At 57.0% G+C, this 15,200-nt stretch overlaps 1 protein-coding gene across 1 annotated transcript; it reads right to left on the minus strand.

Moving 5' to 3' along the window:
• Window positions 1-3,806: 3,806 nt before the first annotated feature.
• LOC138242437 (macrophage mannose receptor 1-like) lies at window positions 3,807-14,977 on the minus strand. The gene is made up of 7 exons (XM_069197933.1): window positions 14,888-14,977; window positions 14,226-14,570; window positions 13,721-14,077; window positions 7,357-7,689; window positions 6,720-7,022; window positions 5,723-6,076; window positions 3,807-5,017 (listed from the first exon to the last, which is right to left on the minus strand). The coding sequence occupies exons 1-7, from the start codon at window positions 14,928-14,930 to the stop codon at window positions 5,013-5,015; spliced, it is 1,740 nt and encodes a 579-aa protein (XP_069054034.1). The 5' UTR covers window positions 14,931-14,977; the 3' UTR covers window positions 3,807-5,012.
• Between the last annotated feature and the right edge of the window lie 223 nt (window positions 14,978-15,200).

Raw genomic sequence — 15,200 nt, forward strand, 5'->3', positions numbered from 1 at the left:
TGGTCTGTGACTGCACTGTGATCTGTTCACCGTGGTGGTCTGTGATTACTCTGGGATCTACTTGCTGTGCTGGTCTGTGACTGCACTGGGATCTATTCACTGTGCTTGTCTGTGACTGCACTGTGATCTCTTTTTGCTGTGCTGATCTGTGGCTATACTACAATCAATTTGCTGTGCATGTCTGTGATTACGCTGGGATCTACTTGCTGTGCAGGTCTGTGACTATTCTGGGATCTACTCACTGTGCTGGTCTGTGACTGCACTGTGATCTACTCACTGGGCTGGTCTGTGACTGCTCTGGGATCTACTCGCTGTGCTGGTCTGTGACTGCACTGTGATCTACTCGCTGTGCTGGTCTGTGACTGCACTGTGATCTACTCACTGGGCTGGTCTGTGACTGCACTGTGATCTACTCACTGGGCTGGTCTGTGACTGCACTGTGATCTATTTGCTGTGCATGTTTGTGATGACGCTGGGATCTATTCACGGTGATGTTCAGTGACTACGCTGGGATCTATTTGGTGTGCTGGTCTGTGATTACACTGGGATCTATTCGCTGTGCTGGTCTGTGACTACACTGGGATCTATTCGCTGTGCTGGTCTGTTAGTGCACTGGGATCTACTCGCTGTGCTGGTCTGTGACTACTCTGGGATCTACTCGCTGTGCTGATCTGTGACCACACTGGAATCTATTGGCTGTCCTGGTCTGTGACTACTCTGGGATCTACTCACTGTCTTGGTCTGTGACTGCACTGGGATCTATTTACTCTGTTGGTCTGTCACTGTACTGGGATCTACTCACTGTGCTGGTCTGTGACTGCACTGGGATCTATTCACTGTGCTTGTCTGTGACTGCACTGTGATCTCTTTTTGCTGTGCTGATCTGTGGCTATACTACGATCAATTTGCTGTGCATGTCTGTGATTACGCTGGGATCTACTTGCTGTGCAGGTCTGTGACTGCACTGTGATCTACTCACTGGGCTGGTCTGTGACTGCACTGTGATCTACTCACTGGGCTGGTCTGTGACTGCACTGTGATCTATTTGCTGTGCATGTTTGTGATGACGCTGGGATCTATTCACGGTGATGTTCAGTGACTACGATGGGATCTATTCGCTGTGCAGGTCTGTGACTACACTGGGATCTACTCACTGTGCTGGTCTGTGACTGCTCTGGGATCTACTCGCTGTGCTGGTCTGTGACTGCTCTGGGATCTACTCGATGTGCTGGTCTGTGACTGCTCTGGGATCTACTCGCTGTGCTGGTCTGTGACTGCACTGATCTACTCGCTGTGCTGGTCTGTGACTGCACTGTGATCTGTTCACCGTGGTGGTCTGTGACTGCACTGTGATCTGTTCACCGTGGTGGTCTGTGATTACTCTGGGATCTACTTGCTGTGCTGGTCTGTGACTGCACTGGGATCTATTCACTGTGCTTGTCTGTGACTGCACTGTGATCTCTTTTTGCTGTGCTGATCTGTGGCTATACTACAATCAATTTGCTGTGCATGTCTGTGATTACGCTGGGATCTACTTGCTGTGCAGGTCTGTGACTATTCTGGGATCTACTCACTGTGCTGGTCTGTGACTGCACTGTGATCTACTCACTGGGCTGGTCTGTGACTGCTCTGGGATCTACTCGCTGTGCTGGTCTGTGACTGCACTGTGATCTACTCACTGGGCTGGTCTGTGACTGCACTGTGATCTACTCACTGGGCTGGTCTGTGACTGCACTGTGATCTATTTGCTGTGCTGGTCTGTGACTGCTCTGGGATCTACTCACTGTGCTGGTCTGTGACTGCTCTGGGATCTACTCGCTGTGCTGGTCTGTGACTGCTCTGGGATCTACTCGCTGTGCTGGTCTGTGACTGCTCTGGGATCTACTCGCTGTGCTGGTCTGTGACTGCTCTGGGATCTACTCGCTGTGCTGGTCTGTGACTGCTCTGGGATCTACTCGCTGTGCTGGTCTGTGACTGCTCTGGGATCTACTCGCTGTGCTGGTCTGTGACTGCTCTGGGATCTACTCGCTGTGCTGGTCTGTGACTGCTCTGGGATCTACTCGCTGTGCTGGTCTGTGACTGCTCTGGGATCTACTCGCTGTGCTGGTCTGTGACTGCTCTGGGATCTACTCGCTGTGCTGGTCTGTGACTGCTCTGGGATCTACTCGCTGTGCTGGTCTGTGACTGCACTGGGATCTATTCACTGTGCTTGTCTGTGACTGCACTGTGATCTCTTTTTGCTGTGCTGATCTGTGGCTATACTACAATCAATTTGCTGTGCATGTCTGTGATTACGCTGGGATCTACTTGCTGTGCAGGTCTGTGACTATTCTGGGATCTACTCACTGTGCTGGTCTGTGACTGCACTGTGATCTACTCACTGGGCTGGTCTGTGACTGCTCTGGGATCTACTCGCTGTGCTGGTCTGTGACTGCTCTGGGATCTACTCGCTGTGCTGGTCTGTGACTGCACTGTGATCTGTTCACCGTGGTGGTCTGTGATTACTCTGGGATCTACTTGCTGTGCTGGTCTGTGACTGCACTGGGATCTATTCACTGTGCTTGTCTGTGACTGCACTGTGATCTCTTTTTGCTGTGCTGATCTGTGGCTATACTACGATCAATTTGCTGTGCATGTCTGTGATTACGCTGGGATCTACTTGCTGTGCAGGTCTGTGACTATTCTGGGATCTACTCACTGTGCTGGTCTGTGACTGCACTGTGATCTACTCACTGGGCTGGTCTGTGACTGCACTGTGATCTATTTGCTGTGCATGTTTGTGATGACGCTGGGATCTATTCACGGTGATGTTCAGTGACTACGATGGGATCTATTCGCTGTGCAGGTCTGTGACTACACTTGGATCTACTCACTGTGCTGGTCTGTTAGTGCACTGGGATCTACTCGCTGTGCTGGTCTGTGACTACTCTGGGATCTACTCGCTGTGCTGATCTGTGACCACACTGGAATCTATTGGCTGTCCTGGTCTGTGACTACTCTGGGATCTACTCACTGTCTTGGTCTGTGACTGCACTGGGATCTATTTACTCTGTTGGTCTGTGACTGTACTGGGATCTACTCACTGTGCTGGTCTGTGACTGCACTGCGATCTATTCACTGTGCTTGTCTGTGACTGCACTGTGATCTCTTTTTGCTGTGCTGATCTGTGGCTATACTACGATCAATTTGCTGTGCATGTCTGTGATTACGCTGGGATCTACTTGCTGTGCAGGTCTGTGACTGCACTGTGATCTACTCACTGGGCTGGTCTGTGACTGCACTGTGATCTACTCACTGGGCTGGTCTGTGACTGCACTGTGATCTATTTGCTGTGCATGTTTGTGATGACGCTGGGATCTATTCACGGTGATGTTCAGTGACTGCTCTGGGATCTACTCACTGTGCTGGTCTGACTGCTCTGGGATCTACTCGCTGTGCTGGTCTGACTGCTCTGGGATCTACTCGCTGTGCTGGTCTGTGACTGCTCTGGGATCTACTCGCTGTGCTGGTCTGTGACTGCTCTGGGATCTACTCGCTGTGCTGGTCTGTGACTGCTCTGGGATCTACTCGCTGTGCTGGTCTGTGACTGCTCTGGGATCTACTCGCTGTGCTGGTCTGTGACTGCACTGATCTACTCGCTGTGCTGGTCTGTGACTGCACTGTGATCTGTTCACCGTGGTGGTCTGTGATTACTCTGGGATCTACTTGCTGTGCTGGTCTGTGACTGCACTGGGATCTACTCGCTGTGCTGGTCTGTGGCTACACTAAAATAACTTGTGTTGCAAACCAACAGTGAACTTTCATTTGTTTCAGGAAATGAAAAGACAACACAATCAAGATGCAAAGCTCTTTAATTTCTGATAAAAGTTCAATGACAAAATGATTATTTATTATCTACGTATTGTTTCTCCTGAATTAGAAACAAATAGTATAGGAAATACTATTTAAGTTTATATTTAAATTTAATTATCAGTCCCAAAGTTTTTAATATATTTTTTAAGAAATTAAACTTATGGGGGACCGCGATCCCATTTTCTCAGTTATCAAACCTTGGTAAGAAAATAAATTCATTTTTACTGAATGTAAAGTTTTTATAAATTTTGAATTGAGCACAAAATCGTGAACCGTGTAAAAGGACTGTAAGTCGCCATGCTGTTAGTCACAGTTCGATTCCATGACCTGCGAGGTGAGGCGGCCCTTCCTGCTCACTAGTCCCTGTGATGACTAATGTCCTGGGGTGGACAAGCAGGTAAGTAGAGGTTGTGCAGCAGATATTTCACCACAGAGATGTTCCAACGTGATGCACGCAGAGTTAACAAGTAGTGCTTGTGGATAAACCCGTCTGGAGGCGGAGAGCAGTGTTTTCTACTGGATTAGAAGGGCTGTGCTCACAGGCCTGCTTGTGTACAGGGTCGCAGGGCCTGCTTGTGTACAGGGTCGCAGGGCCTGCTTGTGTACAGGGTCGCAGGGCCTGCTTGTGTACAGGGTCGCAGGCCCGCTTCACCTCACCAGAGTTTTTTTTTGCCTTGCTGTGAATCCTAGAATACGGCACTGCACAGACCTGGAAGTTTAATCTATTTATGGATGTAAATTGGAGGTTTTACAAGTTACTGTGTACATTTGACTTTTATTGCGGTTTAAAATGCACTCATCGGTGCTGCTTCTTTCTAACCCTCTGAAATATAACAGTAGCTGTGAGGACAGGACAGGAGGCCCTCCACCAAAACCTAATTAAATATTTTTCACGTTTAAATTAAAGTTGTGAATAGAAATGAATTTACGTTTTACAGCAGAACCTTACTTTCATAGTAAGAAATGCAGCACAGAAGCACAGAGATCAAGACTGAAGAATGCTGGATATCTGTTGAGTCTTTGCCAAGACGTGAAAGGACGCAGACATCATCTGGGAGTGGGAAATGTGGTTTTGCAGGAGGAGAGATCTGCTCAGTCAAAAGCAGGGTGTCCATCTTGCAACTGCATTTCGCTGGTGTGACGGACAGGACTCACACTGTTCACCCTACAAGAGACACACTGAGAGTCAGTCAGGGGCGTGTCGCTGGTGTGTGACGGTCAGGACTCACGCTGAGAGTCAGACAGGGGCGTGTCGCTGGTGTGTGACAGTCAGGACTCACACTGAGAGTCAGACAGGGGCGTGTCGCTGGTGTGTGACAGTCAGGACTCACTCTGAGAATCAGACAGGGGCGTGTCGCTGGTGTGTGACAGGACTCACACTGAGAGTCAGACAGGCGTGTCACTGGTGTGTGACAGTCAGGACTCACTCTGAGAGTCAGACAGGGGCGTGTCGCTGGTGTGTGACAGTCAGGACTCACACTGAGAGTCAGACAGGGGCGTGTCGCTGGTGTGTGACAGTCAGGACTCACGCTGAGAGTCAGACAGGGGCGTGTCGCTGGTGTGTGACAGTCAGGACTCACTCTGAGAGTCAGACAGGGGCGTGTCGCTGGTGTGTGACAGTCAGGACTCACACAGAGTCAGACAGGGGCGTGTCGCTGGTGTGTGACAGTCAGGACTCACTCAGAGTCAGACAGGGGCGTGTCGCTGGTGTGTGACAGTCAGGACTCACGCTGAGAGTCAGACAGGGGCGTGTTGCTGGTGTGCGACAGTCACGACTCACTCTGAGAGTCAGACAGGGGCGTGTCGCTGGTGTGTGACAGTCAGGACTCACTCTGAGAGTCAGACAGGGGCAGTAAAGGAGTCTCAGTACCTCTGTAGCAGATGAAGCTGAGCTTCTCCTCACAGTCACGGTTGGTCCAGCTGCCCCCTCTGTCTCTGTCCAGGGCCCCACAGTAGCTGTTAGTTGTGCACTGATGGTCTCCCCCTGTACCCCAGTTCTGATAATTAAGCGGTTGGCCATTCACCCAGAACCAGAACCCGAAGATCTGACTCTGTCGCAGGCCCAGCCAGACCAGGCTGGACTCAGCAGACTGGGCCTCTTCAGCAGCGTAGCTCTGCTCCTGGTGTGACTGGATATCCGCCAGGCCAGTGTGGTGAGTCTGACAGTGATCCAGGGCCTCAGCCCAGGACTTCTCCTCTCTCACCAGGACGAGCTCTCTGGTGTCTGGAAGAGAGCAGGAGAGACTGTCAGAGACGTGGCAGCCGAGTAGGTCTGAGTTCAATCAGTCGATCGCAGCTCAGATCAGATAAGCAATGCCAGCAAAAATCATTAAATCACTTAACCCCAGACCGATCAATCAGTTTCTACACCAGGAGTCTCCTGACTGATGTTAGTGCAGCGTCTGTGAGCTGCCCTCTCCAGTTTCTACACCAGGAGTCTCCTGACTGATGTTAGTGCAGCGTCTGTGAGCTGTCCTGGCCAGTTTCTACACCAGGAGTCTCCTGACTGATGTTAGTGCAGCGTCTGTGAGCTGTCCTCTCCAGTTTCTACACCAGGAGTCTCCTGACTGATGTTAGTGCAGCGTCTGTGAGCTGTCCTGGCCAGTTTCTACACCAGGAGTCTCCTGATTGATGTTAGTGCAGCGTCTGTGAGCTGTCCTGGCCAGTTTCTACACCAGGAGTCTCCTGATTGATGTTAGTGCAGCGTCTGTGAGCTGTCCTGGCCAGTTTCTACACCAGGAGTCTCCTGATTGATGTTAGTGCAGCGTCTGTGAGCTGTCCTGGCCAGTTTCTACACCAGGAGTCTCCTTGATTGATATTATTTCCCTTCAAGACACGAACCCAAGTGGAAAACGAGCCGTCCTCACCCCAGTGACAGAAGAAGGGTCTGATCTCACTGCAGTCTGTCTCTGTCCATCTGCCTCTCGGGCTGTGCTGCAGGTCCACCTGCGCACATCTCTGTCCACCTGCTGACCCAGACTGCCCTCCTGTCCAGTTCCAGGGCTCATTGTACAGGCCGATCCACACCCTGTGACCCTGCGCTGACCTCCAAACCGCCTCATTCTCACTCTGGTTCCTCACACTGACCAGCTCTGTGTGATTCTGTCTGCAGAGACTCTGGGCTTCAGTCCAGGTCTGGTTGAGTTCAATCAGGGTGACGTTACTGCGCTCTGAGCAGACAAGAAAATTTATCAGTGAGTCAAAATGTCAGTGAGATACTGGAGTGATGGACTGTCCTCTTACCTGTGTCGAGTGACAGTGGTAAAGTGTGTCTCTGATTTAGAGCAGAGAGACGTCAGTGAGACACTGGTGTGATGGACTGTCTTACCTGTGTTGAGTGACAGTGGTTAAGTGTGTCTCTGATTCAGAGCAGAGAGACGTCAGTGAGACACTGGTGTGATGGACTGTCCTCTTACCTGTGTTGAGTGACAGTGGTGAAGTGTGTCTCTGATTCAGAGCAGAGAGATGTCAGTGAGACACCAGTGTGATGGACTGTCCTCTTACCTGTCTTGTTGAGACACATGAAGTAGTTTCTCTCCTGACAGTCTCTCTCTTCCCATCCTCCCTCAGAGTCCATCAGCACACAGACGTGCCCCTCGGTTTGAGTGTAGGGGCTCCCTGCAGCTCCCCCAGACCCCGGGACTCTCTGTGTGTTCTTATACAGACCAATCCAGGCTCCTCCTTCATCACCAGTGTTTGTGAGGTTGAGAAGTTGTCTCTGCTGCTCCTCAGTGAACACAGTGACCAGGTCTGTGTGATTGTACCGGCAGTATTCCTGAGCTTGAACCCATGACAGTTTATAGCGTATGAAGTGGAACTGGTCAGAGGAGTCTGTAGCTGTAAATAAATGAACAAGATGAATGCTCCCAAACTTTCTCTGTTCTCTAAGTTTCCAGATTCACCAGTCTGGAGAAGGAGCCTGACTCTTGTCAGATATTTCAGTCAGTCAGACACTGAGCGGACAAACAGCCCACTGCTGTCGTCATGGTCTCTGTCTGTGACCCTGAGTGACACCGGAGCGAGCAGGAGGAGTGGAGTGACACCGGAGCGAGCAGGAGGAGTGGAGTGACACCGGAGCGAGCAGGAGGAGTGGAGTGACACAGGAGCGAGCAGGAGGAGTGGAGTGACACAGGAGCGAGCAGGAGGAGTGACACCGGAGCGGGCAGGAGGAGTGACACCGGAGCGGGCAGGAGGAGTGGAGTGACACCGGAGCGAGCAGGAGGAGTGGAGGGACACCGGAGCGAGCAGGAGGAGTGGAGGGACACCGGAGCGAGCAGGAGGAGTGGAGGGACACTGGAGCGAGCAGGAGGAGTGGAGGGACACTGGAGCGAGCAGGAGGAGTGGAGGGACACTGGAGCGAGCAGGAGGAGTGGAGGGACACTGGAGCGAGCAGGAGGAGTGGAGGGACACTGGAGCGAGCAGGAGGAGTGGAGTGACACCGGAGCGAGCAGGAGGAGTGGAGGGACACCGGAGCGAGCAGGAGGAGTGGAGGGACACCGGAGCGAGCAGGAGGAGTGGAGGGACACCGGAGCGAGCAGGAGGAGTGGAGTGACACCGGAGCGAGCAGGAGGAGTGGAGGGACACAGGAGCGAGCAGGAGGAGTGGAGGGACACTGGAGCGAGCAGGAGGAGTGGAGGGACACCGGAGCGGGCAGGAGGAGTGGAGTGACACCGGAGCGGGCAGGAGGAGTGGAGTGACACAGGAGCGAGCAGGAGGAGTGGAGTGACACCGGAGCGGGCAGGAGGAGTGGAGTGACACAGGAGCGAGCAGGAGGAGTGGAGTGACACAGGAGCGAGCAGGAGGAGTGGAGGGACACCGGAGCGAGCAGGAGGAGTGGAGGGACACCGGAGCGAGCAGGAGGAGTGACACCGGAGCGAGCAGGAGGAGTGACACTGGAGCGAGCAGGAGGAGTGGAGTGACACCGGAGCGAGCAGGAGGAGTGGAGGGACACCGGAGCGAGCAGGAGGAGTGGAGGGACACCGGAGCGAGCAGGAGGAGTGGAGAGACACCGGAGCGAGCAGGAGGAGTGGAGGGACACTGGAGCGAGCAGGAGGAGTGGAGGGACACTGGAGCGAGCAGGAGGAGTGGAGGGACACCGGAGCGAGCAGGAGGAGTGACACCGGAGCGAGCAGGAGGAGTGACACCGGAGCGAGCAGGAGGAGTGACACCGGAGCGAGCAGGAGGAGTGACACCGGAGCGAGCAGGAGGAGTGGAGTGACACCGGAGCGAGCAGGAGGAGTGGAGTGACACCGGAGCGAGCAGGAGGAGTGGAGGGACACCGGAGCGAGCAGGAGGAGTGGAGGGACACCGGAGCGAGCAGGAGGAGTGACACCGGAGCGAGCAGGAGGAGTGGAGTGACACAGGAGCGAGCAGGAGGAGTGGAGGGACACTGGAGCGAGCAGGAGGAGTGGAGTGACACTGGAGCGAGCAGGAGGAGTGGAGGGACACTGGAGCGAGCAGGAGGAGTGGAGTGACACTGGAGCGAGCAGGAGGAGTGGAGGGACACTGGAGCGAGCAGGAGGAGTGGAGGGACACTGGAGCGAGCAGGAGGAGTGGAGGGACACAGGAGCGAGCAGGAGGAGTGGAGTGACACCGGAGCGAGCAGGAGGAGTGGAGGGACACCGGAGCGAGCAGGAGGAGTGGAGGGACACCGGAGCGAGCAGGAGGAGTGGAGTGACACCGGAGCGAGCAGGAGGAGTGGAGTGACACCGGAGCGAGCAGGAGGAGTGGAGTGACACCGGAGCGAGCAGGAGGAGTGGAGTGACACAGGAGAGAGCAGGAGGAGTGGAGGGACACTGGAGCGAGCAGGAGGAGTGGAGGGACACTGGAGCGAGCAGGAGGAGTGGAGGGACACTGGAGCGAGCAGGAGGAGTGGAGGGACACTGGAGCGAGCAGGAGGAGGGACACCGGAGCGAGCAGGAGGAGTGACACAGGAGCGAGCAGGAGGAGTGGAGTGACACTGGAGCGAGCAGGAGGAGTGGAGGGACACTGGAGCGAGCAGGAGGAGAGGAGAGACACCGGAGCGAGCAGGAGGAGTGGAGTGACACCGGAGCGAGCAGGAGGAGTGGAGTGACACCGGAGCGAGCAGGAGGAGTGGAGTGACACCGGAGCGAGCAGGAGGAGTGGAGGGACACCGGAGCGAGCAGGAGGAGTGGAGGGACACCGTAGCGAGCAGGAGGAGTGGAGGGACACCGGAGCGAGCAGGAGGAGGGACACTGGAGCGAGCAGGAGGAGGGACACTGGAGTGAGCAGGAGGAGTGGAGGGACACTGGAGCGAGCAGGAGGAGGGACACTGGAGCGAGCAGGAGGAGTGACACAGGAGCGAGCAGGAGGAGTGACACTGGAGCGAGCAGGAGGAGTGCAGGGACACCGGAGCGAGCAGGAGGAGTGGAGGGACACTGGAGCGAGCAGGAGGAGTGGAGGGACACTGGAGCGAGCAGGAGGAGTGGAGGGACACTGGAGCGAGCAGGAGGAGTGGAGGGACACTGGAGCGAGCAGGAGGACTGGAGGGACACAGGAGCGAGCAGGAGGAGTGGAGGGACACTGGAGCGAGCAGGAGGAGTGACACCGGAGCGAGCAGGAGGAGTGGAGGGACACCGGAGCGAGCAGGAGGAGTGACACAGGAGCGAGCAGGAGGAGTGGAGTGACACCGGAGCGAGCAGGAGGAGTGGAGTGACACCGGAGCGAGCAGGAGGAGTGGAGTGACACCGGAGCGAGCAGGAGGAGTGGAGTGACACCGGAGCGAGCAGGAGGAGTGGAGTGACACCGGAGCGAGCAGGAGGAGTGGAGTGACACCGGAGCGAGCAGGAGGAGTGACACCGGAGCGAGCAGGAGGAGTGACACAGGAGCGAGCAGGAGGAGTGGAGTGACACAGGAGCGAGCAGGAGGAGTGGAGGGACACAGGAGCGAGCAGGAGGAGTGGAGGGACACCGGAGCGAGCAGGAGGAGTGGAGGGACACCGGAGCGAGCAGGAGGAGTGACACCGGAGCGAGCAGGAGGAGTGGAGTGACACCGGAGCGAGCAGGAGGAGTGGAGGGACACCGGAGCGAGCAGGAGGAGTGGAGTGACACTGGAGCGAGCAGGAGGAGGGACACCGGAGCGAGCAGGAGGAGTGACACAGGAGCGAGCAGGAGGAGTGGAGTGACACTGGAGCGAGCAGGAGGAGTGGAGGGACACTGGAGCGAGCAGGAGGAGAGGAGAGACACAGGAGCGAGCAGGAGGAGTGGAGTGACACAGGAGCGAGCAGGAGGAGTGGAGTGACACCGGAGCGAGCAGGAGGAGTGGAGTGACACCGGAGCGAGCAGGAGGAGTGGAGTGACACCGGAGCGAGCAGGAGGAGTGGAGGGACACCGGAGCGAGCAGGAGGAGTGGAGGGACACCGGAGCGAGCAGGAGGAGTGGAGGGACACCGGAGCGAGCAGGAGGAGAGGAGGGACACTGGAGCGAGCAGGAGGAGGGACACTGGAGTGAGCAGGAGGAGTGGAGGGACACAGGAGCGAGCAGGAGGAGGGACACAGGAGCGAGCAGGAGGAGGGACACTGGAGCGAGCAGGAGGAGTGACACAGGAGCGAGCAGGAGGAGTGACACTGGAGCGAGCAGGAGGAGTGCAGGGACACCGGAGCGAGCAGGAGGAGTGGAGGGACACTGGAGCGAGCAGGAGGAGTGGAGGGACACTGGAGCGAGCAGGAGGAGTGGAGTGACACAGGAGCGAGCAGGAGGAGTGGAGGGACACTGGAGCGAGCAGGAGGAGTGGAGGGACACTGGAGCGAGCAGGAGGAGTGGAGGGACACAGGAGCGAGCAGGAGGAGTGACACCGGAGCGAGCAGGAGGAGTGACACAGGAGCGAGCAGGAGGAGTGGAGGGACACTGGAGCGAGCAGGAGGAGTGGAGTGACACAGGAGCGAGCAGGAGGAGGGACACTGGAGCGAGCAGGAGGAGTGGAGGGACACTGGAGCGAGCAGGAGGAGTGGAGGGACACTGGAGCGAGCAGGAGGAGTGGAGTGACACTGGAGCGAGCAGGAGGAGTGGAGTGACACTGGAGCGAGCAGGAGGAGTGGAGTGACACTGGAGCGAGCAGGAGGAGTGGAGTGACACAGGAGCGAGCAGGAGGAGTGGAGGGACACTGGAGCGAGCAGGAGGAGTGGAGGGTTACTGGAGCGAGCAGGAGGAGTGGAGTGACACAGGAGCGAGCAGGAGGAGTGGAGGGACACTGGAGCGAGCAGGAGGAGGGGAGGGACACCGGAGCGAGCAGGAGGAGGGGAGGGACACCGGAGCGAGCAGGAGGAGTGGAGGGACACAGGAGCGAGCAGGAGGAGTGACACCGGAGCGAGCAGGAGGAGTGACACAGGAGCGAGCAGGAGGAGTGGAGGGACACTGGAGCGAGCAGGAGGAGTGGAGTGACACAGGAGCGAGCAGGAGGAGGGACACAGGAGCGAGCAGGAGGAGTGGAGGGACACTGGAGCGAGCAGGAGGAGTGGAGGGACACTGGAGCGAGCAGGAGGAGTGGAGTGACACTGGAGCGAGCAGGAGGAGTGGAGTGACACTGGAGCGAGCAGGAGGAGTGGAGTGACACAGGAGCGAGCAGGAGGAGTGGAGGGACACTGGAGCGAGCAGGAGGAGTGGAGGGTTACTGGAGCGAGCAGGAGGAGTGGAGTGACACAGGAGCGAGCAGGAGGAGTGGAGGGACACTGGAGCGAGCAGGAGGAGGGGAGGGACACCGGAGCGAGCAGGAGGAGGGGAGGGACACCGGAGCGAGCAGGAGGAGAGGAGGGACACTGGAGCGAGCAGGAGGAGGGACACTGGAGTGAGCAGGAGGAGTGGAGGGACACAGGAGCGAGCAGGAGGAGGGACACAGGAGCGAGCAGGAGGAGGGACACTGGAGCGAGCAGGAGGAGTGACACAGGAGCGAGCAGGAGGAGTGACACTGGAGCGAGCAGGAGGAGTGCAGGGACACCGGAGCGAGCAGGAGGAGTGGAGGGACACTGGAGCGAGCAGGAGGAGTGGAGGGACACTGGAGCGAGCAGGAGGAGTGGAGGGACACTGGAGCGAGCAGGAGGAGTGGAGTGACACTGGAGCGAGCAGGAGGAGTGGAGGGACACTGGAGCGAGCAGGAGGAGTGACACCGGAGCGAGCAGGAGGAGTGACACCGGAGCGAGCAGGAGGAGTGACACAGGAGCGAGCAGGAGGAGTGGAGGGACACTGGAGCGAGCAGGAGGAGTGGAGTGACACAGGAGCGAGCAGGAGGAGGGACACTGGAGCGAGCAGGAGGAGTGGAGGGACACTGGAGCGAGCAGGAGGAGTGGAGGGACACTGGAGCGAGCAGGAGGAGTGGAGTGACACTGGAGCGAGCAGGAGGAGTGGAGTGACACTGGAGCGAGCAGGAGGAGTGGAGTGACACAGGAGCGAGCAGGAGGAGTGGAGGGACACTGGAGCGAGCAGGAGGAGTGGAGGGTTACTGGAGCGAGCAGGAGGAGTGGAGGGACACAGGAGCGAGCAGGAGGAGTGGAGGGACACTGGAGCGAGCAGGAGGAGGGGAGGGACACCGGAGCGAGCAGGAGGAGGGGAGGGACACCGGAGCGAGCAGGAGGAGGGGAGGGACACCGGAGCGAGCAGGAGGAGTGACACAGGAGCGAGCAGGAGGAGTGGAGGGACACTGGAGCGAGCAGGAGGAGTGGAGGGACACAGGAGCGAGCAGGAGGAGTGGAGGGACACAGGAGCGAGCAGGAGGAGTGGAGGGACACTGGAGCAAGCAGGAGGAGTGGAGTGACACAGGAGCGAGCAGAAGGAGTGGAGTGATACAGGAGCGAGCAGGAGGAGTGGAGGGACACTGGAGTGAGCAGCCTGTTAGCCTCTGTCAGGTTGTGACTCACCATTGTAGCAGAAGAAGGGGCTGGGATGTTGTCCACCTGCATCGTTCCAGCCACCTCTTTTATTATTATTATTATGTACACCATCTTTTAAATAGATCTCAGTGCACTGGGCTTCACTTCCTCCATTGGGCTCCCCAGGACTCCAGTTGCGAAACCCAGAGCGCCTCCCGTCAGACCACTCCCAGCCGTCCTGGAGCAGAGCGATCCAGACAGCGTGTCCTTGCGCCGTCGTCCTGATCTGTTCAGACTCTCCCACACTGTCCACCCGGGGCAGGTCGGAGCAGCTCTCTCTGCAGTGCCTCTGGGCGTCAGCGAAGGTCTTGTTTTCCCTGATCAGCCTGTACTGCTGTCCCCCACCTGCGAAGACAAAGATCAGGAGTGACGGTGTGTACAGCTGTGAGACTACAAATCCCATAGTGCTTTGCACACCACCGTTTCCTGTTTCCTGTTCATTCCTGTCTAAAGTTAAACTGAGCTCTCACTCTCAGATTGGGTGTCGTCTCACCTTGACTCTCACATATGAAGAAGTTCTCCTTGCTGCAGTTTCTCTCCTCCCAGAATCCCGTTGCGTTTAGAACAGCGCAGGGGAGCCGACTCCTCCAGTGGGTGAAGGTCACGACCTCTCCGCCAGACCACCGCCAGCTCTCTCTGCAGTCTCGGTACAGCCCTATCCAGGCTGTGCCACTGGGCAGGTTAGGTGTGTTGAGGACTGTGTCCATGTCTGCTGTGCTGTTGATGGTGGCCAGGTCAGTGTAGTTGTCTCTGCAGTGTCTCTGAGCGTCGGTCCAGTTCAGGGGTGAGTCCACAAAGTAGAACTTCCTGATGTGGCCGGATCCAGGAGGACAGAGCACTGGGGACAGAAAACCAAGCAGGTGGAGTTCTGGCGAGCAGCAGCAGCTGTGCTTTAGACAGTAGTTAATAACTTCAGGCTACTCCCCGCGACCCCAGTCCCCTGAGAGAGAAGGATATCACTGGGGAGGGGGGTCTGTACAGATACACAGGAGACAGAGCTCCCCTCCCTCCTCCTCTCCCTCTTTTCCAGAGAAACCGGGGCCCAGGGAGTCACCTGTAACCTTGCCTGTCGTGTCCAGGATTCGCCGGGTATCGCCCAACACCGATACCTGCGACCCGAGTGCTGGAACGAGATGGAGGTCAGAGGTCACTCACCGGCCACGGCCAGCAGCAGACAGGCCAGCCCCTCCCTCTCCATCTCCGCGGCGCCGCTGGGAGGTCAGGCAGCGCGTGTCCAAGCCCTTCCCTGGACAGGCAGTGGGGTCAGTCCGCTGGCCAGCCCCTCAGACAGCAGAGCTGGGAGCCGGACAGGAAGTCAGTCAGGTGATCAGCTGGGTGCGCCGTCGGTCAGCGTGTCAGACAGACATCAGGAGCAGCAGCAGAAGGGACAGCTGTCTCTCTCCCTCTGTCTTTCCTCTCATTCGCTCTGTACTTGTCTCTCACTGTCTCTCCTTCTCCCCTCTCTCTC

The sequence above is a fragment of the Lepisosteus oculatus genome, chromosome 14, assembly GCF_040954835.1.
Source record: "Lepisosteus oculatus isolate fLepOcu1 chromosome 14, fLepOcu1.hap2, whole genome shotgun sequence".
Taxonomy (NCBI): Eukaryota; Metazoa; Chordata; class Actinopteri; order Semionotiformes; family Lepisosteidae; genus Lepisosteus; species Lepisosteus oculatus.